The following is a 24,964-nucleotide window of genomic DNA, read 5'->3' on the forward strand; positions in this document are numbered from 1 at the left end:
TCACACAGGAGATTACCGCCAACCATCAAAAAAAACCTTCATAAAATCAGATATTTTCACTTGGTACAGTAATACTAGATAGTGAACACAGCTCACAGATCTCTGAATACTTTTTTTTAGATGGTCTGCTGAAATCTTTACCAAACAAAAAGAGGACAGGGCTGCCTGTACTGTATCAGGGAGGAGGTGTATTTTTTGTTTGTTGTGAGGAGTCTTTAAATAGCTTTAAGAGAGGGACAAGAGAGCATACTGCATACTACTACCCAGACATTCCTCACCATATAGCTTCAGCATTACCATTCATCAGCTGTTTTCATGTGGTTTGGGGAAACAAATAGAGAGGGAGACTGATTGCTGGCAGAGCAGCCTGCACAACACAGTATTTACACAGTAACAGTTTTTGGACATGGAAGCAAATCCCTGATCTCTTCAGTTTATCAAAGATAGAGATGCACATTGCAAGTATTGCCCTTCGAAAATACTCAACCTGAGCTGGCCTTCCCTCACTAAATCACATTCATTATTGATGGTGCATAAAGAGTGCACTGAATTATTTCAGTGCACTCTTCATTGTTGAGGTTGATGTGAGGCCAGGCTCTAGTAATGTTGGCAAGTAAGGACAGGCTTGTTGTTGGGGTTCTGTCTTAAAATACTAGTGTTAATCTATAAACTTATTTGCTAGCAAATCCTATAGTCATAACCACAAATTTGTCTTGTTAGACATAAAATTACAGTTTTCCCTGTCACTCATTAAAAAACTTATTCAAAAGTAAATTTTGTTGAAAAAAAAAAGCTCAGAAAGTTTTCTTGAATACAGAGAAGTAGAAATCACTTCTGTGTATTCACTGTAAAAACTCATAATTGGGCGTGAAGAAGGGATGTTCACAGGATCATTTATTTTTTTCAGACTATCCCTTGTAAACCCTAATGGTGCTTGTGCTGGATAATCCCAGTACACCAGCAGATTCTGAAATATTCAGACCAGCCCATCTGGCACCAACAGCCCTACCATGTTCACATGCTGGTCACTTACATCAACTTTCTTCCCCATTCTGATGTTTGGTTTGAACTTCAGTAGACCATCTTGACCATGTCTACATGCCTTAATGAATTGGATGTCCCAATTGATCGTCTGATTAGATATTTGTGTTAATGACCAGTTGAACAGGTGTACCTAACGAAGGTGAGTGCAGGTCTTCATTAAACAGTTTTAATCTGTAATCATTAGGGGTTTCTTTTAAAGTTGATTGGAGAAAAAACAAAAAGGGGCTCTACTGATGTCCTGTGATCTAGGCACAGCTGTCCCACCCCAAGGTGCTGTGTGCAGTTCTCCTTCTTCTAAAAGAGTATCATTCACTCAATGCCTGAGCTGATTCTACTGTTATCTGTAGCGCACTGTTCCTGCTAATCGCTTTTGGTCCTAAAAACAACTCAGAAAAAAAAAAGCAAAAAAGGCCATAGGATAAATGAATCCGGGAAATGTTGATCAGTTGATGTTTGTCCACTTGTGTTCAGTAATTACTGTAGACCAGCAAGGGGCCACTCCTCTCACTGCAGAAAGACCAGTTGCATGGGAAACTGCCCTTGGCCCCCTTGCTCTGTGACCTCATTAAACACTTTCTTGATTCATGGTCTCAAGTTTCAAGTCATGCTTAATACAGCAGGCTATTCTTGTTGTCCCCATATCAGAAAAGAAGATGAATCAAGGTTTGAGCCCTGGTAAATGACTTGATTGAAAAGTCATTAGCCAGTGAGTGTTCAGTGTCCTACAGAAGCACACTGTGATTGTTAAGTCTGATTTCACAAAGATAAATTTGTGAAAATTGTGAAATTGCCCACATTAATTTACTTGTCTCTTTTATGCTCAGGCTGTAGTATAGCTTATTGTTTATCTCTGTGATGCAAGTAAAGTCCCTGGAGTCTCCCTCTCTCCTCTATGTGTGCAGCTCCACTGTTGCATCTGTGCCGCATAAGCACTGTTAGAGCAGGTAGATAGCTCTATTTTAATGCATTGCACCCACCCCACCTCTATCCAAACCCATAACTCTCCATGACATCTCCTCTTCCCCATCATTCAAGCACTGGATCTTCTCTGGGCTGTGTCCCCTGCTGTTCACCCTACTGATGACAATTCAGCAAAACATCAAAGCTGTCATATTGTGAACTTTACAGACGACACAGCAGTGGTGGGATGCATAACCAACCATGATGTGTCTGACAGGCAGGCGGTGCGGCAACTGGACAGCTGGCACAGGGATACTGATCTCTGTGTCAGTGTCAAGAAAACAAAAGAGATTATCATGGATTTCAGGAGGGGCAGATACTGCCCTCCACCCCTGAACATTTTGGGCAGCTGATGAAGTGGTCTCCAGCTTAGGTGTGCATTTCACTTAAGACCTTACTTAGATCCAAAACACTTCCTTCCTGGTTAAGAAGGCACACCAGTAGCTCTACTTTCTCAGGAGGCTGAGGCACACTGGATTTGGAAGCTCAGTCCTGAACTTATTCTAGAGATGTGTATTGGAGAGTGTGTTGCACTAGTGATGAGAAAATGAAGCTTTTGTGAAGCACTGAACCACTTGAGCCAAATAGTTCGAAAATAGGTTCATTACTCGAAGCTTCAATTATAGCGCCGTCTCCTGGAAAAGTGCAATGCTTTCAATTACACACCTGCATGCACACGCTCACACACCTCAATGAGCTGAAGCATCTTTGCATTGTTTGAGGCACACACGTTATGCCCAAATATCATGATATCAGGTTCTATTTACAAATAAAAATCGATGCATATGTGTGTGTTGTGTTATTGAGCAGAGTGCTGGGAAAATATGGCATTAACTGGGTGTGCTTGTGTAACTACTGCTTTTGCGTTAATTTTGATAAGACAGCGTCCGTCATTGCGTTCAAAGGATGAGCCAGCAAAGGTTGTCTTTAATTCATAGCTCAGCAGTAACTGTTGGCCATAACAACGCTAAAACTGTGCGAGTATGAACCTGGCTGACTGTCACGCTCTCGCTCCTTCACTCGTAACCAGTGAATCACCTGAACCAGTCAGCTGATTCATTCCGAGAACGAAGCAGTTGCTGCTTCGGATGTCATATGTCACGTGATTTTTTCCGTCCTGAAGCAAGCTTCGAAGCAGTGGTTCTCTGGAAATGTAATCCCAGGGTTCGAAGCACGTACAGAAGCTTCGGTTTCACATGCTCATCACTGTGTTGCACTCCTGCATCACTGGGTCAGAGACAAAGGCTCTGCTTAGGGTGGTGAAAGCACAGCATTTTTAACAGCGGCCTCCCCACCACCATAGACATCCAGCCAATGCAGGAAAAGGGTCTCCTGTATCTTAGAAAAACCCTACTTAGCCAGCAGACACAATGTTTGTCCCTCCCCTCCCCTTGGGCAGAAGTATCAAGAGCAGAACCACCAAACTGAGGCTGAGACTGTTCAACTCTGGTAATGCTGTAGCCTCTGCTGCTCCCAGCCAAAGGGAACAGAAATGAGAAACTTCTTGTGTCTGCCCTATCAACTGCAGACAGTTTTTGAAGCATGTAAACTGACTCCACAGTGACTGGCCTGAATGACTGTCATCCAGTAGCTCTCATCCTGATAGTCATGAAGTGCTTTGAAAGACTGGTTATGGCCCGCATCAATGACATGATCGATGTCACTGTGGACCCACACCAGTATGCATACCAGAAGAACCAGTCAATGGAGGATGCCATCTCCTCTGTGGTTCACACTGCCCTCACCCACCTGGAATGTAAGGACTCTATGTCCATGTGCTCTTTGTGGACTTCACATCAGCCTTCAGCACCATCATTCCACAGAACCTGGTGCACAAACTGTTCACACTTGGACTGAGCTCCTCCCTCTGCAACTGGGTCCTGGACTTCCTGACAAACAGGCCACAGTTTGTGAGGATCTACAACGTCTCCTCCTCCCCCATCATCCTCAGCACTGGCTCCCCCCCCAGGGCTGTGTGTTGAGCCCTCCTCTGTTCACCCTGCTCACATACTGTATGACTGCTCAGGAAAACACCCAGGCTGTCATATTGTGACGTTTGTGGACAACACTGCTGTGTTGTCTTGAGCCTGCTTGCTCAGAGGGGGTCGTTTTGACTGTTAGGTTTTCTCTCTATTATTGTAGGGTCTTTACCTACAATACAAAGTCCCTTGAGGCGACTGTTTGTTGTGATTTGGCGCTATATAAATAAAATTGAATTGAATTGAATTTATGACAACGGTTAACTAATTTAGATGTTTTATTCACTTAAAGCAGACAGATTCATTGTACATTAATTGATAATTGGCTCTCTTTTCCAGGCGTTGGGAGGGTGGAGACCCTGGCGTGTCCAATCAGAAGACACCGACCACCATCCTTCTGACCCCAGACAGGAAGTTCCATAGTTTTGGCTATGCAGCTCGTGACTTCTACCATGACCTGGACCCCAGCGAATCTAAGCACTGGCTTTACCTGGAAAAATTCAAAATGAAGCTCCACACCACTGCAGTAAGGATACTGCCATTTAAATAGTACTTTTCTAGTTTTTTTGACCACTTAAAGTGCTTCACAGTAAGTGCAGCAAGCCATATTACCCATTTGTACACATATTTTATTCAGTGCATACTACTCTTTTTTTTTTATTCTGTCATATTAATAAACCAACAGATGCATTCAAATTAATTTACTCTTCAATATTTTGCCCAAAGCATAGTGTGTACACATACAGTACATTATCAATATAGCAACTCTCTAGGTCATTCTTCTTGCAGGCATGAGTCTGATGGAATATGTGACGTTCCTGCTGTTGTATGTAAGTTAGTACTGCAGAAGACTGCTGACGGTTTCTGTTTCTTGCTTGTGAGGGAGGTACACTATTTTGCCAAAAGTATTCACCCACCCATTCGAATCCCTGAACTCAGGTGTTCCAGTCACTTCCATGGCCACGGGTGTATAAAATCAACCACCTAGGCATGTGGACTGCTTCTACAAACATTTGTGAAAGACTGGGTCGCTCTCAGGAGCTCAGTGGATTCAAGCATTTAAGCGTGATAGGATGCCACCTGTGTAACAAGTCCAGTTGTGAAATGTTCTCACTTCTAAATATCCCACAGTCAACTGTTAGTGATATTATAACAAAGTGGAAGCAATTGTGAACAACAGCAAACTCAACCATGAAGCGGTAGGCCTCGTAAAATTATAGAGTGAGTTCAGTGGATGCTGAGATGCATAGTGCGCAGAGGCCCTTTCTGCAGAGTCAATCATCAGACCTTCAAACTTCACATTCAGATTAGCTTAAGAACAGTGTGTAGAGAGCTTCATGGAATGGGTTTCCATGGCCGAACAGGTGCATCCAAGCCTTACATCCCCAAGTGCAATGCAAAGCGTCAGATGCAATGGTGTAAAGGACATTGTCGCAGGACTCTAGAGCAGAGGAGAAGAGTTCTCTGGAGTGATAAATCAGGCTTCCCCATCTGGCAATCCAATGGACAAGTCTGGGTTTGGTGATTCCCAAGGACAGTACTTGTCTGACTGCATTGTGCCAAATGTAAAGTTTGGTGGACAGAAGATTATGGTGTGGAGTTGTTTCCTGCTTCAGTTTCATGCTCCCAACATTGTGGGTACAGTTTGGGGATGGCCCCTTCCTGTTTGAACATGACTGTGCACCAGTGCACAAAGCCACAAAGTCAAGTCAAGTCAAGTTTATTTATACAGCACATTTAATGCAACAACAGTTGACCAAAGCGCTGTACCGTATTTTTCGGACTATACGTCGCTCCGGAGTATAGGTCGCACCAGCCAAAAAATGCATAATAAAGAAGAAAAAAACATATATAGGTCGCACTGGACTATAAGTCGCACTTTTTTTGGGGGGGTGGGGGGTGGGGGTGGGGTTGATAGAATCCGAGACCCAGAGCACAAATTCCATCTTGAACGGCAATTTAAAATAATAATGGATTAAAGAACAGGACGAACATGGTTACGCCTACGTTATGCTAACGTAGCACATTCAGCTACATGACGCACAACGAACACGTGTTCGGTATGTTAACGTAACATTAAGTTATTCAGATAACCATAGCATAAAGAACATACTAACAAGTTAACCAAACCATCAATCCATTGAATTCTTCATCCTCGGTGTCACTTCTAAACAACTCCGTACACACCGTAGACGAAGCGCCGCTTCCTCTTCTGTGTCGCGTTAGTCAGACTCGTCGTCAGCTGCAGTTCCAATTATTCCAGCCTTTCTGAATCCCAACAGGATGGTTTGTCACTGAAGCCCATGTTTTCTTGATCCATCCAATGACTTCCAGGAAAGTTGGGTGGCGCATTCTCCCAGTTGCTGTTAAGCTGTGCTCTCCATCCATCATCCACTGCGCCCACAGGTTACGCAAGACTGCCTTAAAGCTGCAGTTCACGGAGATGTCAAGTGGCTGGAGTATTTTGGTTCATGTGTTATAAATGTCACATATACGTCGCTCCGGAGTATAGGTCGCACCCCCAGCCAAACTATGAAAAAAAGTGCGACTTATACTCCGGAATATACGGTACATAAATTTAGAATTTAGAACAAATTTAGGACCAAATCATTGTACATAAATTTAGGATCAAGAATCAATTAAGAACCAAATTATTATTGTTACATGTCAAAACATATAACAGCATTTCAGAATTTCAGAACACAGAGATAAGTGTTCTGTGGCCTTGCTGCCATCAAAAGGCACTAGTGTTTAGACCACCCATCCAAAGACAAAGACAATCGACAAACACAGAGATAAGTGTTCTGTGGCCTTGCTGCCGTCACAGGCGCTGCCATTTAAGGGATAAGAGGGAAACAAAGCAAAACAAAGATATGGATGAATGTGTTTGGTGTGGAAGAACTTGACTGGCCTGCACAGAGTCCTGACCTCAGCCTGACAGAACACCTTTGAGATGAATTAGAGCTGAGACTGTGAGCCAGGCCTTCTCTCTAACATCAGTGTCTGACCTAGCAAATGTGCTTCGGGAAGAATGGTCAGAAATTCCCATTAACACTCCTAAAACTTGTGGAAAGCCTTCCCAGCAGAGTTGAAGCTGTTATAGCTGGTGGGTCGACATCATATCAAACCATATGGATTAAGAATGGAAGTTCATATGCGTGTGAAGGCAGATGTTTTAATATCTATAAGATGAACAGAAACATGAACATAAAGAAGTTTTGGCACCACCCAGGATACCTTATCTGTTCTCTGATAATTCACTTGTTGGGTAAACTTTAAATGTTCATATCACTATATGGAACAAGTGGCTAGTCAACACACGTTACTGCACCTGAAAGTTGTGCTTTTTACATACAGTTTGAAACTTCTAGCTGTGATTCCTTCTGTGTCAGCACAGTTGCTTGATTAGCACTATCACTTCACAGGAAGAAGGCTCCTGGTTTGCGCCCCAGCTGAGGCCTGTTTTTGTGGAGTTTGCATGTTCTCCCTGTGCCTGTGTGGCTTTCCTCCCACAGTCCTAATACAGCCATCTTAGGTTAATCGTGATTGGTCATGGATGAGAGGTAGATACTTAATGAAGAAAGCACTGTATGAGTGTATGGTTAGATGTGGATGGTAGTCTAAAGTGCTTTGAGCAGTCAGTAAGACTAGAAACATGCTTTATAAATGCCGTTTCCATATTGAGACACATTGACACATCAAGTTTTGGATCAGTAATTTAGGACAGAATACACTGTACGGTGTCACTGTATGGACAATCCACAAAGAGAGTAGTAAAAAAATCTAACAGCAAATCTATGATACATCCACTTTTATCCAACTCTAACTTTGATGTCTTCTCCCTGCAATCAGAATCTGTCCATTGACACCGACCTTCATGCAGCTAATGGGAAACGTGTCAAAGCTCTGGACATCTTTGCCTATGCTTTGGCTTTCTTTAAGGAACAAGCACTAAAGGTAACACACTATATTTTTGTTGTCTTACTCGTGCAATGTCATATTTCCTTTTTTGGTTAAGATTCTGTTTAGAAAAAAGTTGGGAGATATGTAGAATTTAAATAAAAGTAAAAGGCAATGATTGGCAAATTTAATGTAATTGTCCCAGCTTTTGTGGAAATAGGGAACACACTGAGCAAAGTGTTTTGCCACAGTTTCAGCCTAAAACCTGAACCAATTCAAAAACAAGCTGCTGCAGGTTGTACTTTGCAGTATTATAAATTAAAGGTGACAATGGAAGCAGTGATAAAGCATGCACAGTGGACTAGTTAGAGAGAAAACTCTTTCTGAATTCAGAAACTTTGACTAATATGGTTTAATGTGAACCTTGAGGCTAAAATGCTTAACCTACATGGTTCCTACAGGAGCTGAGTGATCAGACAGGGGGTGAGTTTGACAACAATGATGTGAGATGGGTGATCACAGTTCCTGCCATCTGGAAAATGCCTGCAAAGCAGTTCATGAGGGAAGCTGCCTATAAGGTAAACTTCTCACATTTGTACACCCACATTTGTTTCCATAATACAGAAAGGAAGACAGGCTCTCATATGGTGGTTTGATAAAATTATGTATGTGTTAAAAAATTCACTGTTGAGAGAATGGGGATATTCATGGCTGCTGCAGTGCTACATACAAAGAAAAGAAGGGCTGGAAGCCCTGAATGTTCTGTAACTCACAGCAGGCCATATTATTTGTCAGAAGATTTTTTTCAATATAGTCAATAAATAAAAACTGGTGGAGGTGAAACTTAGCAGACAACAATCAGCTACTTGCCAGCCAAAGTGCTCACACCCCTAACTTTATGCTTTTTAACTACTATGGTTGAAAAAAAGAAATCCATAGAGGCCAAATCGCTTTTTCTCAGGCTGTAAGTATGTTCATTCCCTGATGTGGAAAACCATGCAGTCTACATAAAGGTCCTCAGTGGTGGTTAATACTGCCAGCAAGGCTAGGTTCATATACACTTATATAGCAACAGCCTTTGAGTCAGCTTAAAGGTTAACAGTGTTCTATGCACACAGACTAATAGTCTCTCATCATCTAATAGAACATGTGTAATGCTTTTATCCTTGTAATCTTGCACTCTTGCTGGCTACACACAATGACAGACTGAGTTTCTCCAGATCATCAGTGTAAGTGATCACTTGGGCGTGGCTGTCTGCAGTGAAGACAGAAAAAGCACAGGGCAGTCGTGATATGTGGGAGGAACAATGGCCTATGGGCCTGTGTGTGTGTGTTTATGATTGTGTGCTAGCCACATGAGTTTTCTAAGCAAGGAAACAGGTGGCCTATACATCCTCATGCCTGCTATGCTGTAAATTATGAATGTAAAGAACCAGCTGGCCTTTTTATGTATTTTGCCTTCTTAAAAGTGAGTGCTTCATGAAATCTGTCAAACAAATTAAATGTAATTACTTTAATTAATGGTGTATTATTTATCCAGATAAAATAGAGAAATAAAATTGGACTTACTCAATGGAGAAAAAAATATTTAAACTATTAAATCTCCAACAAAAATCACCTTCTCTGGCTGAACAGCCTGAATTCTGGTGGAATTTAAAAAAGGGCCATAACAAAGCGCCATCCCGCTAAGCTGTCAATCATTATTTGAGGAAGTTTGAGCAATGTTGATGGAGAATATTGAGAATATTGTTTTTCATTAGTGAAGTTCATGCCTCAAAGAATTTATAGCATTTATTTGCTAAATGCTCCATTATGTTAGTATCACTCAAGCATTTTTCTGGCTTGCCCCATATCAGAAACAGAAAAACATCCAACAGTTTGAGATCCACTCCACTGGGCTCACTAGATAGTGGTTAACTATGACTATTGCTATTGCTTGGTGCTGGATGCTGAGTGTAGAATAAGTTGAACACCATTAAAATGCTGAGTTGAGCATCCAGGGTGTCTGGATGCCCAACTCAAGACCATTAAATTGTCTTAAATTAGTTGAGATAGGTCTTAATTGTTTCTAGCCACATTGTGTGTGAAATTCTAGTACACAATGCTGCTGTTTTCCCCACCTCTACACATTTAGATCACAGTTAGACCCCTGTTTTATAGATCAGCTAACCCTTTCAGAATGTTTTTCTGTGCATAAATATGGTTCCTATGATGATACGTTAGCTAACTTGTAGCTCAAGCCAGAGTGAAATACAGTCTTGGAAACCGTGAAGAAGATGATGAGGAAAATGAAAGTTTAACAACACTGTTGGTCTGCATGTCACAGGTGTTGACTCACTTAGTGCTCAGTAAGATACTGTTTAGGACATCAATAATATTTATTTGTATCCTTTATTTTGCATCCTAAAAGAAGTGAAAGATATAAGAGAGGAAAAATTCTGCAGATGAGAGCAGAAGAAGAAAAATGGAGGAGGGTTTTGTTCTTTGAGGCTCGAGGCAGAGAGAAGGGAGAAGCTGGAGAGAGGATGTGATGTGAATAAAACTCTGAGATAGAGAGAAAGATGTCTGCAGTGACTCAGCACCAGGCAGTGATGCATTTGATTATCTGTTCATGGAGGAAAGAAATGAGCAGCATTATAACCACTCCTCCCATTTGAATCACATCATCCAGTTTTCCTTTCCACCTTTCTTCCACTTTCTTCTCCCATTCTCTATGCTGTTCCATGTCTAGTACCCAGTACTTTCTTCTCTGACTGCTATTATGTCATACTATAGAAACAGTACAGCTTTTTTTGGACTTCTTATTCAAATCAAAGCTAGTGATTTAATGGGGATACACTTTTAAAGTAGCCAAGAGATAAAGTAAGGTAGAAGGAAAACTGAAACGAATCTGAAAAAGAACACGTCTATATGAGATATGGCCACTGCTGTCACTTTCACATTGTGATTTATAGCAGCTACAATTTTCTGTTCTAAGCCTGTGGTTACAATCCATCCCATCCATCCATCCATTCTCTTCCGCTTATCCGAGGCCGGGTCGCGGGGGCAGGAGCCTAAGCAGAGAAGCCCAGGCTTCCCTCTCCCCAGCCACCTCCTCCAGCTCATCTGGAGGGACCCCAAGGCATTCCCAGGCCAGCCGAGAGATATAATCTCTCCAGCGTGTCCTGGGTCTACCACGGGGCCTCCTCCCGGTGGGACATGCCCGGAACACCTCACCCAAGAGGCGGCCAGGAGGCATCCTAATCAGATGCCCGAGCCACCTCAACTGGCTCCCTTCGATGTGGAGGAGCAGCGGCTCTACTCTGAGCCCCTCCCGGATGGCCGCACTCCTCACCTTATCTCTAAGGGAGAGGCCAGCCACCCTTCGAAGGAAACTTATTTCTGCTGCTTGTATTCACGATCTTATTCTTTCGGTCACTACCAAAAGCTCGTGACCATAGGTGAGGGTAGGAACGTTGATCGACCGGTAAATCGAGAAGTTCGCTTTTACACTAAGCTCCCTCTTCACCACGACAGACCGGTGCAGCATCTGCATCACTGCAGAAGCAGCCCAGATCCGTCTGTCGATCTCCCGCTCCCTTCTCCCATCACTCGTGAACAAGACCCCGAGATACTTGAACTCCTCTACTTGGGGCAAGGACTCGTTCCTTAGCCTGAGAGGGCACTCCACCCTTTTCCGGCTGAGGACCATGGCCTCAGACTTAAAAGTGCTGATTCTCATGCCGGCCGCTTCACACTCGGCTACGAATCGTTCCACTGCGAGCTGGAGGCCACCCCCTGATGAAGCCAGCAGGACCGCATCATCTGCAGAGAGCAGAGATGAGACTCTGAGGCCACCAAGGAAGAAGCCTTCCGCAACCTGACTACGTTGGAGCACACCCTCCGGTCTCCCTTCTTAAAGATGGGGACCACCACCCTGGCCTGCCAATCCAATGGCACTGCCCCAGATCTCCACGCGATGTTGCAGAGGCGTGTCAACTAAGACAGACCTACAACATCCAGAGCCTTCAGGAACTAAGGGCGAATCTCGTCCACCCCAGGGGGCCTGCCACCAAGGAGTTGTTTAACTACCTCAGTGACGTCACCCCCAGTGATGGTCAAGTCATCTCCCTTGTCCCCAGACTCTGCTTCCACTACAGAAGGCGTGTCAGTGGGGTTCAGGAGGTCCTAGAAGTATTCCTTCCACCGTCCGACTATAGCCTCAGTTGAAGTCAGCAGCACCCCACCCGCACTATAAACCGTGTGAGTGGGGCACTGCTTTCCCCTCCTGAGTCGCCTGACGGTTTACCAGAATCACTTCGATGCCGTCCGAAAGTCTTTTTCGATAGCCTCACCGAACTCCTCCCATACCCGGGTTTTTGCTTCGGCCACTGCCCGAGCTGCATTCCGCTTGGCCTGCCGATACCTGTCAGCTGCCTCCGAAGTCCCACAGGCTAACCAAGCCAGATAGGACTCTTTCTTCAGCTTGATGGCTCCCTTCACCTCCGGTGACCACCATCTGGTTCAGGGGTTACCACTACGACAGGCACCAACCACCTTGCAGCCACAGCTCTGAGCAGCAGCCTCAACAATGGAGGTGCGGAACATGGTCAATTTGGATTCAATGTCCGCAGCCTCCCTCGGAATGTTGTCGATGTTCTGCCGGAGGTGCGAGTTGAAGATCTCCCGGACTGGGGCTTCTGCCAGGCGTTCCCAGCGCACCCTCACAATACGTTTAGGTGTGCCAGGTCTGTCCAGCATCTTCCCCCGCCACGTGATCCAACTCACCACCAGGTGGTGATCAGTTGACAGCTCAGCTCCTCTCTTCACCCGAGTGTCCAGAACATACGGCCGCAGATCTGATGATACGATTACAAAATCGATCATCGACCTGCGACCTAAGGTGTCCTGGTGCCATGTGCACTTATGGACATCCTTATGTTCGAACATAGTGTTCGTTATGGACAAACTGTGGTTTGCACAGAAGTCCAACAACAAAACACCATTCGGGTTCAGATCGGGCAGGCCGTTCCTCCCAATCACGCCCCTCCAGGTCTCACTGTCATTGCCCACATGAGCATTGAAATCTCCCAGCAAGACTATGTAGTCCCCAGATGGAGCACTCTCCAGCACTCCGCCCAGCGACTCCAAAAATGGGTGGGTACTCTGAACTGTCATTCGGCACATAAGCGGAAACAACAGTCAGGACCCGTTCCCCAGCCCGAAGGCGCAGGGAAACTACCCTCTCGTTCACCGGTAAAAACTCCGACGTACAGGCAGCAAGCCGGGGGGATACAAGAATACCCACCCCAGCTCGCCGCCTCTCACCGAGGGCAACTCCAGACTTGAACAGAGTCCAGCCCTTCTCCAGGAGACTGGTTCCAGAGCCCAGGCCATGCGTTGAGGTGAGCCCAACTATATCTGTCTGGTATCTCTCAACCTCACGCACTAGCTCAGGCTCCTTCCCCACCAGAGAGGTGACATTCCATGTCCCAATAGCCAGTCTTGATAGCCAGGGATCGGTCCGCCAGGGCCTCCGCCCTTGGCCACCACCCGACACACATTGTACCCGACCCCTGCAACTCCTCCTGCGGGCAGTGGGCCTACAGGAGGGCGGGCCCATGTAACCTCTTCAGGCTGCACCCGGCTGATCACCACGGGCTAATGCCCGGCCACCAGACGCTCTCCCTCAAGCTGCCTCCCCAGGCCTGGCTCCAGGGTGGGGCCCCGGTAACCCTATCCCGGGCAGGGTAAACTGTTCCCTTGCTGTTACAGTCATAGGGGTCTTCTGAACCGCTCTTTGTCTGGACCCTCACCCAGAACCAGTTTGCCATGGGAGATCCTACCAGGGGGACAAGCCCCCGGGCAACATAGCTCCTGGAATCACTGGGACACACAATTCACGGAAGAGGTGGTTACAATGCAACCCTAATTCTTCCCCAGCCACTATTGATCACAGCTTTTTATCATAACTAATATTTTGCATTAATCATGGCATATTCTTGACTCTTGGTTGCGCTGTTGTATCATCATTACACTATATGTTCTTTACATTCATTTTATTCCTTGGTTTGTGACACCCTGTAAGCAGAAAAAGTGGTTCAGTAGGATTTTATTGTATTCAGATTAGGACCACTGTAGTCAGAAGAAAAGTGATTGTTTGTTTTTTAATTCAATTAAATTCAGTTCATTTTTATTTGTAGAGCTCCAATTAACAACAAGAGTCAAGGTGCTTTATATTGTAAGGTAAAAGACCCTACAATATTAGAGAGAACCCCCAACAGACAATCTCCTATGAGCAGCACTTGGTGACAGTGGGAAGGAAAAACTCCCTCTTAACAGGAAGAAACCTCCAGCAGAACCAGGCTCAGGGAGGGGCAGCCGTCTGCTGTGACCAGTTGGGGGTGAGGGGACGGAGACAGGACAAAGGACATGCTGTGGAAGAGAGCCAGAGGTTATGCAGAGTGGTGTATAAACAGAGGGAGACTGAAAAGAGGTGAATGAAGAAAAACTCAGTGCATTATGGGAACCCCAGCACCCTAGGCCTATTACAGTGTAACTAAGGGAGGGTTCAGCTGATCCAGCTCTAACTATAAGCTTTATCAAAAAGGAAAATTTTAAGCCTAATCTTAAAAACAGAGAGGGTGTCTGTCTCCCGAATCCAAGCTGGGAGGTGCTCTGCCTCCCATTCTACTCTTAAGTATCCGAGGAACCACAAGTCAGCCAGCAGTCTGAGAGCGAAGTGCTCTATAGGCATGATATGGGACTATGAGGTCTTTAAGATAAGATGGGGCCTGATTAGTCAAGACCTTGTATGTGAGGAGAAGGATTTTAAATTCAGTTCGGGATTTAACAGGGAGCCAATGAAGAGAAGCCAGTATAGGAGAGATATGCTCTCCTTCTAGTCCCTGTCAGTACTCTAGCTGCAGCAACAAGTAATGAACCGGAGACACAGGAACACACAAGAGATACTAGCAAGGTCAAGCAAGATGAGCGAAACCTTTACACTGTGTGTGTGTGTGTGTGTGTGTGTGTGTGTGTGTGTGTGTGTGTGTGTGTGTGTGTGTGTGTGTGTGTGTGTGAGAGAGTGTGTGTGTGTGTGTGTGCGCGTGCAACAAATGCTATATGTGTGAAGGAGAGAATGCACTACACTATTGTAATGTATTGTAAACAAGGGCTTTGAGTGGCTACAAAAGCGCTGCATAAATCCCGGTCTTTTTACCAGCACACCTGGTTATTTTAGTACAATAGATAATTATAGTTATAGAAAATATTACTTATTTTCTGTAGTTGTCCCATAGCAACACTATGGCTATATATTTTTCACAGATTAGACATCTTTACTATTCAGTATTTACATGTAAAAAAAAAATGTTTTCATTGTGACAGCTGAATAAAGCACAACAGACCTTGTGAGATTGTACATTAAATAATTGAAAAGTAGTCATAAATGATAATGATTTATTATATCCGTGCAGCATCCAGCCATTTTCTTCCACTTAACAGGGTTGCAGGAGGCTGGAACCTATCCCAGCTGTCATAGGGTGAAAGAGGTACAACCTGGACAGCTGTGACTATTATTTCAGCAAGCATAGTACCTTGGTGCAGACTTCATGTGGAAGAAGTTAGTTGAAAAGTCAAAATTACAAATATTTTCTTGTTATTTTACAGCTGAAGCCTATTTTCTTGTCTGTATTCTGCCCTTATGTAGTCTGGTTTGGTACCCCGTGAAAACCCTGAGCAGCTGATCATTGCCTTAGAACCTGAAGCAGCATCAATCTATTGCCGCAAGCTCCGCCTCCACCAAATGGTGGACCTGGGCACACAAACCACACAGAACGGCTTCAGCCCCACTGACAATGTGGGGAGTGGAATGAGCCAAGGTATGTCCCATCAACACTGACATAAACTGTTGTTCTGACACTGTGACCATGCTTTCATTCAGCATACATATATTCATGTTTAGTGTTTGACTTCCTATGGCAACATTATTACTGGCATAATAACATAACCTTTGCCTTCCTGTTCAATGTTGTGATTTTTTTCACAGTGTCACCAGGTAATATTAAACGTTTTAAAGGCATGAGAAACACTGGCACATTTCTCCTTGCTTTTGCTTCTTCTCTGAGAATTGTTCTTATACTAAACAGCTTCTTAATGCTGCAGCTAGAATAATGACAGGGACTAGAAACAGAGAGCATATTTCTTCTTGGGTCCCTGTTAAATCTAGAATTGAATTTAAATTCCTTTTTCTCACATACAAGGTCTTGAACAGTCAGGTTCTATCTTATCTTAAAGATGTCTTACTACCTTATTATCCTGACATAGCACTTTGGTTTCCGACTGCAGGTTTATTTAAGCTATCAGATCCCTCTACATTGGACCTAGCTCCCAGTTTGAATTTGGGAGACAGGCACCCTCTCTATTTGTAAGATTAGGCTTAAAACTTATATCAAGCTTATAGTTAGGGTTAGATCAGGTGACCCTGAACCCTCCCTGCTAGAGGGGTTCCCATGATGGCTGAGTATTTCTTTGTCACTCACCTCTTTTCACTCTCTGTTTATGCACAACTCTGCATTTAATCATTGGTTATTATTAAGCTCTAGCTCTCTTCCACAGCATGTCTTTTGTTCTGCCTACCCTCAGCCACATCTGGTCACTGGTTCTCCCTGAGCCTGGTTCTGCTGGAGGTTTCTTCCTGTTAAAAGGGAGTTTTTCCTTCTCACTGCCACCAAGTGCTTGCATTTTGATTGTTGGGTTTTCTCTGTATTATTGTAGGGTCTTCACCTTACAATATAAAGTACCTTGAGGCAACTGTTTGTTGTTATTTGGCACTATATAAATGCACTGAATCTGTCCGTCCATTTTATGCCACTTATCTAGGTCATGGGGGCAGCAGTGTAAACAGTTATGCCCAGACCTCCCTCTCTCTGGCCACCTCCTCCAGCTCTTCTGGCGGGACTCCAAGGCATTCCCAAGCCAGCCAAGAGATGTAATCTCTCAGCTGGCCCACTCCTGGTGGGATATGCCTGGAACACCTCACCTAGCAGGTGCCTGGGAGGTATCCTAGTCAGATGCCCGAACCATTTCACTTGGGCTCCTTTCAGTGTGGAGGAGCAGCAGCTCTACTCCAAACCCCTCCCAGCATTGTAGCCAGTGGTTGTTTGCCCGGTGCTGTGCCGGGCTGAGGTATTGTCATGCCGGGCTGAGAATTTACCGGTTTGGTATCGGCACTGTTCACCATTACCACAAATAGTGTCGACTAGATTGCTAGATCACTGTTTCCCAAGTGGCCGAGCTCCTCATTAAGGCTGAACCAAGCCACCCTTAGGAAGAAGCTCATTTTCGCTGCTTGTTTGCACAGTCTCTTTTCTTTGGTCACCACCCAGAGGTGAGGGTGACATAGGTGAGGGTAGGAATGTAGATTGACCGGTAATAGACTGATACAGTGTCTGCATCACTGCTAACACTATGCCAGTCTGTATGTTAATCTCCCACGCCACTCTCATCTTACTCATGAACAAGACCCCGAGATACTTAAACTTGGGCTCTTAGGTAAAAACATGTTCCTGACCCAGAGTGAGCACTCCACACTTTTTCAACTAAGGGCCATGGCCTTGGACTTTGAGTTGCTAATTCCCATCTCAGCTGCTTCACACTCTGCTGCAAACCATCCCAGTGTGAGCTGATGGTCATTGCTCAATGAAGCCAATAAAACCACATCATCTGCAAAAAGCAGAGACGAGATTCTGAGCCCACAAAAACAGACACTCTCCACCCCTTGGCTGTGCCAAGAAATTCTGTCGATAGAAATTATGAACAGAATTGGTGACAAAGCCCAGCCAAAAAACACCCACCAAAAATGAGTTAGACTTATTACTGGCAATTCAGACCAAGCTCTAGCAACGGTTGTATAGGGACCAGATAGCTTGCAACAACAAAAGCCCGATAACCTGTATTCCTGAAGTACTCCCCCACAGGATACCCTCAGGGACAAGCTTGAATGTTTATCCAAGTCCACAAAGCACATGTAGACTGATTGGCCTTAAGAACCTCAGGGTGAATCTCATCCACCCCAGGAGCCCTAGCGCTAAGGAGATGACCTCAACCCCAGTGATGTGTGAATCATGTCCCTTATCCCCGGACTCTACTTCCACTACAGATTTCTGGTCAGTGCCATTGAGGAGATCCTCAAAGTATTCCTTCCACCACCTGACTATGTCCTCAGTTGAGGCTAGCAAAGTCCTGTCTCCACTATGTACAGTGTGGACAGGAATCCGCTTCCCCCTCCTGAGTTGTCTAACAGTTTGCTAGAATCACTTAGAGGATAACTGAAAGTCTTGCTCCATGGCCTCACCAAACTCCTCCCACACCCAAGTTGTTTTCTTGACTGCATTCTGCTTGGCCTGCCAGTACCTATCAGCTGCCTCTCACATCCTACGAGCTAACCAAGCAAGATAGGCCGCCTTTTTCAGCTTGACAGCTCCCTTTACCTGCGGTAAAGGGATGGTTGTCTGAGCAATGACCATCAGACCAGGTGGTTATCTGGTTCAGAGATTACTGCTGCAAGTACCAACCACCTTGCAGCCACAGCTCCACATATCCACCTCAGAATGGAGATGCACAACATGGTCCATTCATACTCAGTGTCCACAGCATCATTTGGAATGCTGTCTAAGCTTTACTTTGAGTAGGAATTAAAGGTCTCATGGACCAGAGCTGCTGCCAGACTTTCCCAGTGTACCCTCACTATCCATTTGTGTGCAACAGGCCTGTCCAGCATTCTCTGCCACCACCTGATCTGACTCACCACCAGTTGACAGCTCTGCTCCTCTCTTCACCCAAGTGTCCAGAACATATGATGATGAAATTACAAAATAAATCATCGACCTTAGGCCGAGGGTGTCATGGTGCCATGTGCACTTAGGGACAACCTTATATTTGAACATGGTGTTAATTATGGAAAAACTGTGGTTAGCACAGAGGTTCAACAACAAAACGCCATTCAGTATCAGGTTGGGCAGGCCATTCCTCCCAGTTACACCCCTCCAGGTCACACTGTCACTGCCCATGTGAACAATGTCAGTGTATTCTTGCCGGCATAATTAAAGATTCTTCGGCACTATAAGTCATAACTTCATTGTGTCTCATCAATCTTGGCCTATCAAGCACTGTACCAATGATGGAAAGTAAAAATTTAACAATTTCAGCCAAGCCAAAAATGAAACCCTGACACATAAGAAGCAGCAAAAGCAAATACCTATCTTTCCTTCTTTAATCACATCTTTAATTTTTCTTTTGGTGCAAAGCATTTGTTCATCATTATCATCATTCATCACCACAAAACAAAAATGAGGATTTACAGGGTTTATCAGTCTAATCTTTGTAAACACACAGTCTTTTTGTTAAGTAGCATGCAAACAAATGATCATACAGCCATTTTAAAGGAAAGTTAGCCTTGCTTATTGTTTCCATTTGATTTTTTTTTTTTTTTTGGTTCTTTTGTTTACCCTTGGATGAGAATGTGGTTGCTCAAGTTGTGCTCTTTTGAAGATCACTTTTATATAAGTGCACAAGACCAAATATTTTTAATAAAACAAACACATCCTATTATAACCTCAATGCCCAAAAAGGTGGGATGCTGTGTAAAATGTAACTAAACCAGAACACGACAATTTTCAAATCTCATAAACCTGTTTTTTATACACAATAGTACATAGAAAACATATCAGATAATTGTCATGGTTACTGGGTTGTTGAGTTTTACACTTCTAATTTTTATTGATTAGTTATCTTAAGGTTGTTTCTTTGTTCTGTTTTTCGGCTTTGTTCTTTTGCTTTAGTAACTGTTATTCCTCCTTTCAGTTTACCCTGCCTCCTCGCTGTTCCCTGTGTATTGTCAAGTCTGTGATGTTCCCCTGTTTAGTTATTTCCTGTTTTATTTTGGTAATCTTTGGTAACCTTTATCTTAGTTTGTGTTTTAGTTTTGTGCACATAGGTCACCAACATTTGTAGAGTCAGTCACTACAGACCTCCAAACTTCATGTGGCCTTCAGATTAGCTCAAGAACAGTGCAGAGAGAGCTTCATGAAATGGGTTTTCATGGCCAAGCAGCTGCGTCCAAGCCTTACATCACCAAGTGCAATGCAAAGCGTTGGATGCAGTGGTGTAGAGCACACCTCCACTGGAATCTAGAGCAATGGAAACATGTTCTCTGGAGTGATGAATCACACATCTCCGTCTGGCAGGCAGCCGATGGACAAGTCTGGGTTTGGTGATTCCCAAGAGGACGGTACCTCTCTGACTGCATTGTGCCAAATGTAAAATTTGGTGGACTGGAGATTAAAGTGTGGGGGTGTTTCTTAGGAGTTGGGCTCAGCCCCTTAGTTCCAGAGAAAGGAACTCTTAATGCTTCAGCATAACAAGACATCTGGGACAATTTCATGCTCCCAACTTTGTGGGAACAGTTTGGGGATGGCCCCTTTTTTTTCCAACGTGACTGCCACCAGTCCACAAAGCAGGTCCATGAAGACATGGATGAGCAAGTTTGGTGTGGAAGAACTTGACTGGCCTGCTCAGAGTCCTGACCTCAACTCGACAAAACAGCTTTTGTATGAGTTAGAGCAGAAACTGAGATCCAGGCCTTCTCATCCAACATCAGTCTCTGACCTCACAAATGCACAACACAAGTTGAAGTCTGCATCATTTCCCTTGTGTAAGAGGGGAAACAATACAGAAACCTGTGCCAGGTCTGTGCTATTCCCCAATCCACCGGAGGTCACGTGGCTTCATCTCTACCACAACAGCCTAGAGTAGAAGACTGTGGTTGTTCGATAACTAAAAAGACTTTTTGCCTGCATTTTTTTGAAAATTTAGGATTTTAGTCTTTGAAAATTTGGTTTATTATGACTTGGATGTCTCAAACCCATTACTGTTACAATTACACTAAACTAAAGCAAACACTAAAATTAATGAAAGCTGAACTAACAAAAATTTAAAAACTTAACTGGAACAAGCAAACCTAGTATGATGAACCAGACACTGATGTTAAATCATACATTAAAAAAACACAAAAACAAAAAAAATGTAGCTGTAAATTAAGCAAATTTTACCTGTCCTTTTCTCAAATCAGTGCACTTCAGTGCAATCAGACATCACGGAGACTTTTAGGTTGAAGACTTTTTAATTACCACTTTGACTGCACTGGACACCTGCATTCTCACATGAGCCTCCTCTGGTAATGTCTAAAAATTTAAGGTTATGGTGAATGTTCATAAAAAACACTGATCAGGGCAAAATTACTTTTTTGTTCATGAATGAACATTGAACTGTATATGGGGTCATTGGGGTCAAGATCAAGGTAACTTACTAAAAATAGAAAAATTGAAAACTGTGTCCCCTACACTTACCAAACTTCATGGGTAGAAAGCTTTGACCAAAGCAAGGTTAGGATTAGAATAGAATAGAATGCCTTTAATGTCATTATACAGAAGGTACAATGAGATTGGAGGGCCACTCCTGTTCAGTGCCATGCAATAGAAAGTCACACTTTATAAAATATAAAATAGAACTTCTAAAAAATATACAGAAAATAAAACAGAATGTATAAAAATATATTGCACTTGGTGAATTAATATTGGATATTGTGCAATATAGGAGTGATAGATATTGTTCAGTGTGAATAATATAATATAGCACAGAGATGTGGGTATTGCACAGTTACAGTGGGTGAGTGTGTGAGTTCAGGGTGGTGATTGCTCTGGTGAAGAAACTGTTCTTGAGTCTGTTTGTTCTGGCTTTGATGCACCTGTAGCTCCTGCCAGAGGGCAGCAGGTCAAACAGTTCAAAGCCAGGGTGTGAGCTGTTTTGTATATGGGGTCACTGAGGTCAAGATCAAGGTCACTGTTGCACTGAAGTTTACTAGTGAACTATATCAAGATGATATGGAGTGATCAACTCCTGGGGGTCATGGTTTTTTCATGTCCACTTTATATCTAAGAAATAGTTTGAAGGATTTTCATGAAACTTTGCATTATTATTCTCTTTATCAAGATGTTATGCAGAGATCAACTCCTGGAGGTCAAAAGTCAAGGTCAAATAATTATTATTAAATTATAATTATTATTTAAATCTTTGCTTTTCATGTGACAGTGAACTGGGTTAATACAGTGTGATGAGCATATTTTGCCCCACTATGCTATGCTCTTGTTGTTTCTTTTTTTTTTTAAATTAATATGCAAACCAAAAACATATTTACAAAAAAAAAAAAAAATTAAACAGCTTAGTAAATAACTGATAAACATTACCTGCTTTTTGCAGCAGCTTTGAATGTTCTTTTATAGGGATCTATAGCATCTGAATACCTGGGTTCTGACCTGGCAGATGGTTTTAGGCTGTGTAAGATTAGGTGCTGTTTGTGTCTGTGAACTGCCGTCTTTGATCAATGACATCGCTTTGACAAATTTTACATTGCGTTCAAGTGTGGGTTTTGTCTGTGAAACACAAGGACAGTAGTGTGAGACTTGGACTGTAGCCATGTCTGCATCTTCTTGGCTGTTTGCTTTGGTTCACTGTGCTGCTGAAAGGTAAACCATGGTTCCAGTTCACGTCAATGCGTTTTGGAGTGCTGTCTCTGTATTTATCTCCTTTTAATTCTGACCAGTGTCCCTGCCCTGGCTGCTGGGAAGCATCCCCATTCCTTGATGTATCTGCCACTATGCTTCTATGCTTCCCATTAGGATGATATTAGCCTGATGATCAGCGGAGCTGGTGTCTACCAGACATAGTTTACAGTGTGTTTCATAAGACGAAAACCTTTTTTTCATGGTCTTAGAGTCATTTAAATGCCAGCCGACAAACTCCAAGTGTCCTTCATGTCTCTTTTACTCAGAGACTTCTGAGGCTCTTGGTTACTGTGGCTAGAGAGCTAGCTCAAAGAAGAATCCTGGTGGTTTCTAAGTTTTTCCAGTTCTAAGTTGTTAGGTCACTGTGCTTCTAGGAATAAAGGCTTGAAAAATAGTTTTATATCATTTCCCTGATATATGCCTCCGCAGTTTGATCATAGTGGTCTCCTTGGAGAACCACAACATTCTTTATACTGTATGTTTATTTCACAACACTTCTGCATTGCCAGCTTCAGTCCCTTGCAGCTGCCTCTCTGCTGCCAGCTTCAGTCTCCTTCTCCTCTCTCCTTGTCCTGGTGTGCATATATAGGGAGAGACACAATTAGTTGATGCTGGCCAGTTGAGTCAGCCAGACCACCGCCCCCTGAACCCACTGAACTACCCCGTCCCCTGCAGCCGTGCTGCCAACCACACCATGCCAGATGCATTCTGAAGTGACTGTACATATGTAGTGCTCATTTAATATTTACTTTGATTAAACTATTCTTGAAAAGATCCTCTACAGATTGAATAGGTCTACAGGAAAATCTTGCTCACGGTATGGATGTGTATTCACCTCAGCCTGCTGCTTGCCTCACACTCTACTGTATATGAGCCCCACAACTACTCATAGCAGAGCTTCATGCCTTTATCACACTCACCAGAACACTCTCTTTCTGTTAACAACCAGCTAAGGAGCATGTTCGGCGCAACCGGCAGAGCCGCACCTTTTTGGTGGAAAATGTCATAGGGGAGCTTTGGTCGGAGCTGGAAGAAGGTAGAGTCTTTCTCTTCTTTTACTCATCTGTTTTGCTTTCCCTTTCTTCTTCCCTTAGGTTGCCTCCTTTTGCTGTTTCCTGTACTGCCATTCTGTCATATTAGGTACTAGATTTAGGTTGTTTTTTTTGTTATGGTGATTTTGGTTAAGGTAGAACAGATTGATTTTTTTTTTTTTTTTTTTTTTTTTAGGAAACCAAGATCCTGGACCTAATATTTCCAGCTCAAGTATTCAGTCATAGATATAAATGTCAACCATTGGCATAGTTTAAGTTTATTTCAGTTGCTCCCTTGTCTACATGGGACCACTGCATGTGTGTCTGTGGCTCGGAACTGAACCAGCAACCTTTTGCTTGCTAAGTAAATATGTAAACTATTATACTATGGAACCACCTAAACAATGACATAGTTTGCCATTTTGCCATTTCATAAATGAGCTCATTTCCAGACTCTAAACCAGCCAAAGGGACTCAATTCTGTGATTGGTTGTTATGTTTTTGGTCATATCTGAATGAACAGTTACCTGACAGTATCTGAGAGCCTCCTAGGCTCTCATTCTTGTTATTCCCTTTTCAAATCTGTTTGGAGTTGGTATGTATTCCCTTTTGGGGTGTATCATATGTCACAAAAATTGGAGGGCACCCAGAACCTTGCGTTCACTCACTGATGACCCCATGGGCCCCACATACTTGCAGATATGAAAACTTTAACAGTAGCATAAGGCAGAGAGGCAGACTCTGAAAAAAGCTTTGAAAATACTTGATCTTGATCTTATAGAGGTTTGGTCTGTGATGTTATGGCGCCACTTTAAGTTCTGAGTTTATTTTCAGAATTTTTACAAACTATTCCTTTTTGGTGGAACCTGCTGAAACCATTTTTGCTTTCAGATGGGTAATCACGTTTCAGAGGTTTTTAAGGCTCATTTAGGATACCCATCAGCAGCAAATAAGCAACTCCGATAAAGCAACACATGATCATCATGACTGGCTAGCAAACAACCAATCACAGTAGAACAGAGCCTTCCTCCCAACATCAATCCAGCACCAACCACTGGAACACCTGCTCTTAAAATTTATTTGCAGGCTAGATAGCTAATTAGCATGTCTGCTCTTGAACACTGGACAGCTGAAACACTTACCTGCAACTGACAGTATCAGTCTACTAAATGGCGTGATTCTTACTCTGCTGCTAACAAGCTTTACTAACTAGCTGTGCATTGGTTCCTGTGTTTGTCACTGCAAAAACTGAGTGGCTGTACTGTTCCAGCTCCTTCTTTCTTTTTTAAAAGTTCTAATTAAAAATGTTAAACTGAATTTATTACAATGATATAATTCCTTTTAGCATAAAAATACTATTATAGTCACTAGTAAAATTATTAGCTGCACCTACACCTAAAGAACTGGTTAAATCTGTGCCTCCTTCCACTTTGTCTTCCTCCACTGT

General features: G+C 43.4%; 1 protein-coding gene across 5 annotated transcripts in view; it reads left to right on the forward strand.

The window, feature by feature from the left end:
* The window catches only part of hspa12a (heat shock protein 12A), a 77,769-nt gene that overhangs the window by 42,591 nt on the left and 10,214 nt on the right, over nucleotides 1–24,964 (forward strand). For 2 of the 5 annotated variants that reach the window (XM_030725230.1, XM_030725231.1), the window contains exons 4-9: nucleotides 4,323–4,509; nucleotides 7,836–7,940; nucleotides 8,345–8,461; nucleotides 15,574–15,745; nucleotides 15,913–15,921; nucleotides 23,436–23,522. In XM_030725230.1, coding sequence (XP_030581090.1) covers nucleotides 4,323–4,509; nucleotides 7,836–7,940; nucleotides 8,345–8,461; nucleotides 15,574–15,745; nucleotides 15,913–15,921; nucleotides 23,436–23,522 — 677 coding nt within the window. The remainder of the gene's footprint in view (nucleotides 1–4,322; nucleotides 4,510–7,835; nucleotides 7,941–8,344; nucleotides 8,462–15,573; nucleotides 15,746–15,912; nucleotides 15,922–23,435; nucleotides 23,523–24,964) is intronic. The other 3 variants (XM_030725232.1, XM_030725233.1, XM_030725234.1) reach the window with 2 other exon arrangements.

Source organism: Archocentrus centrarchus, unplaced genomic scaffold (assembly GCF_007364275.1).
Source record: "Archocentrus centrarchus isolate MPI-CPG fArcCen1 unplaced genomic scaffold, fArcCen1 scaffold_50_ctg1, whole genome shotgun sequence".
Taxonomy (NCBI): Eukaryota; Metazoa; Chordata; class Actinopteri; order Cichliformes; family Cichlidae; genus Archocentrus; species Archocentrus centrarchus.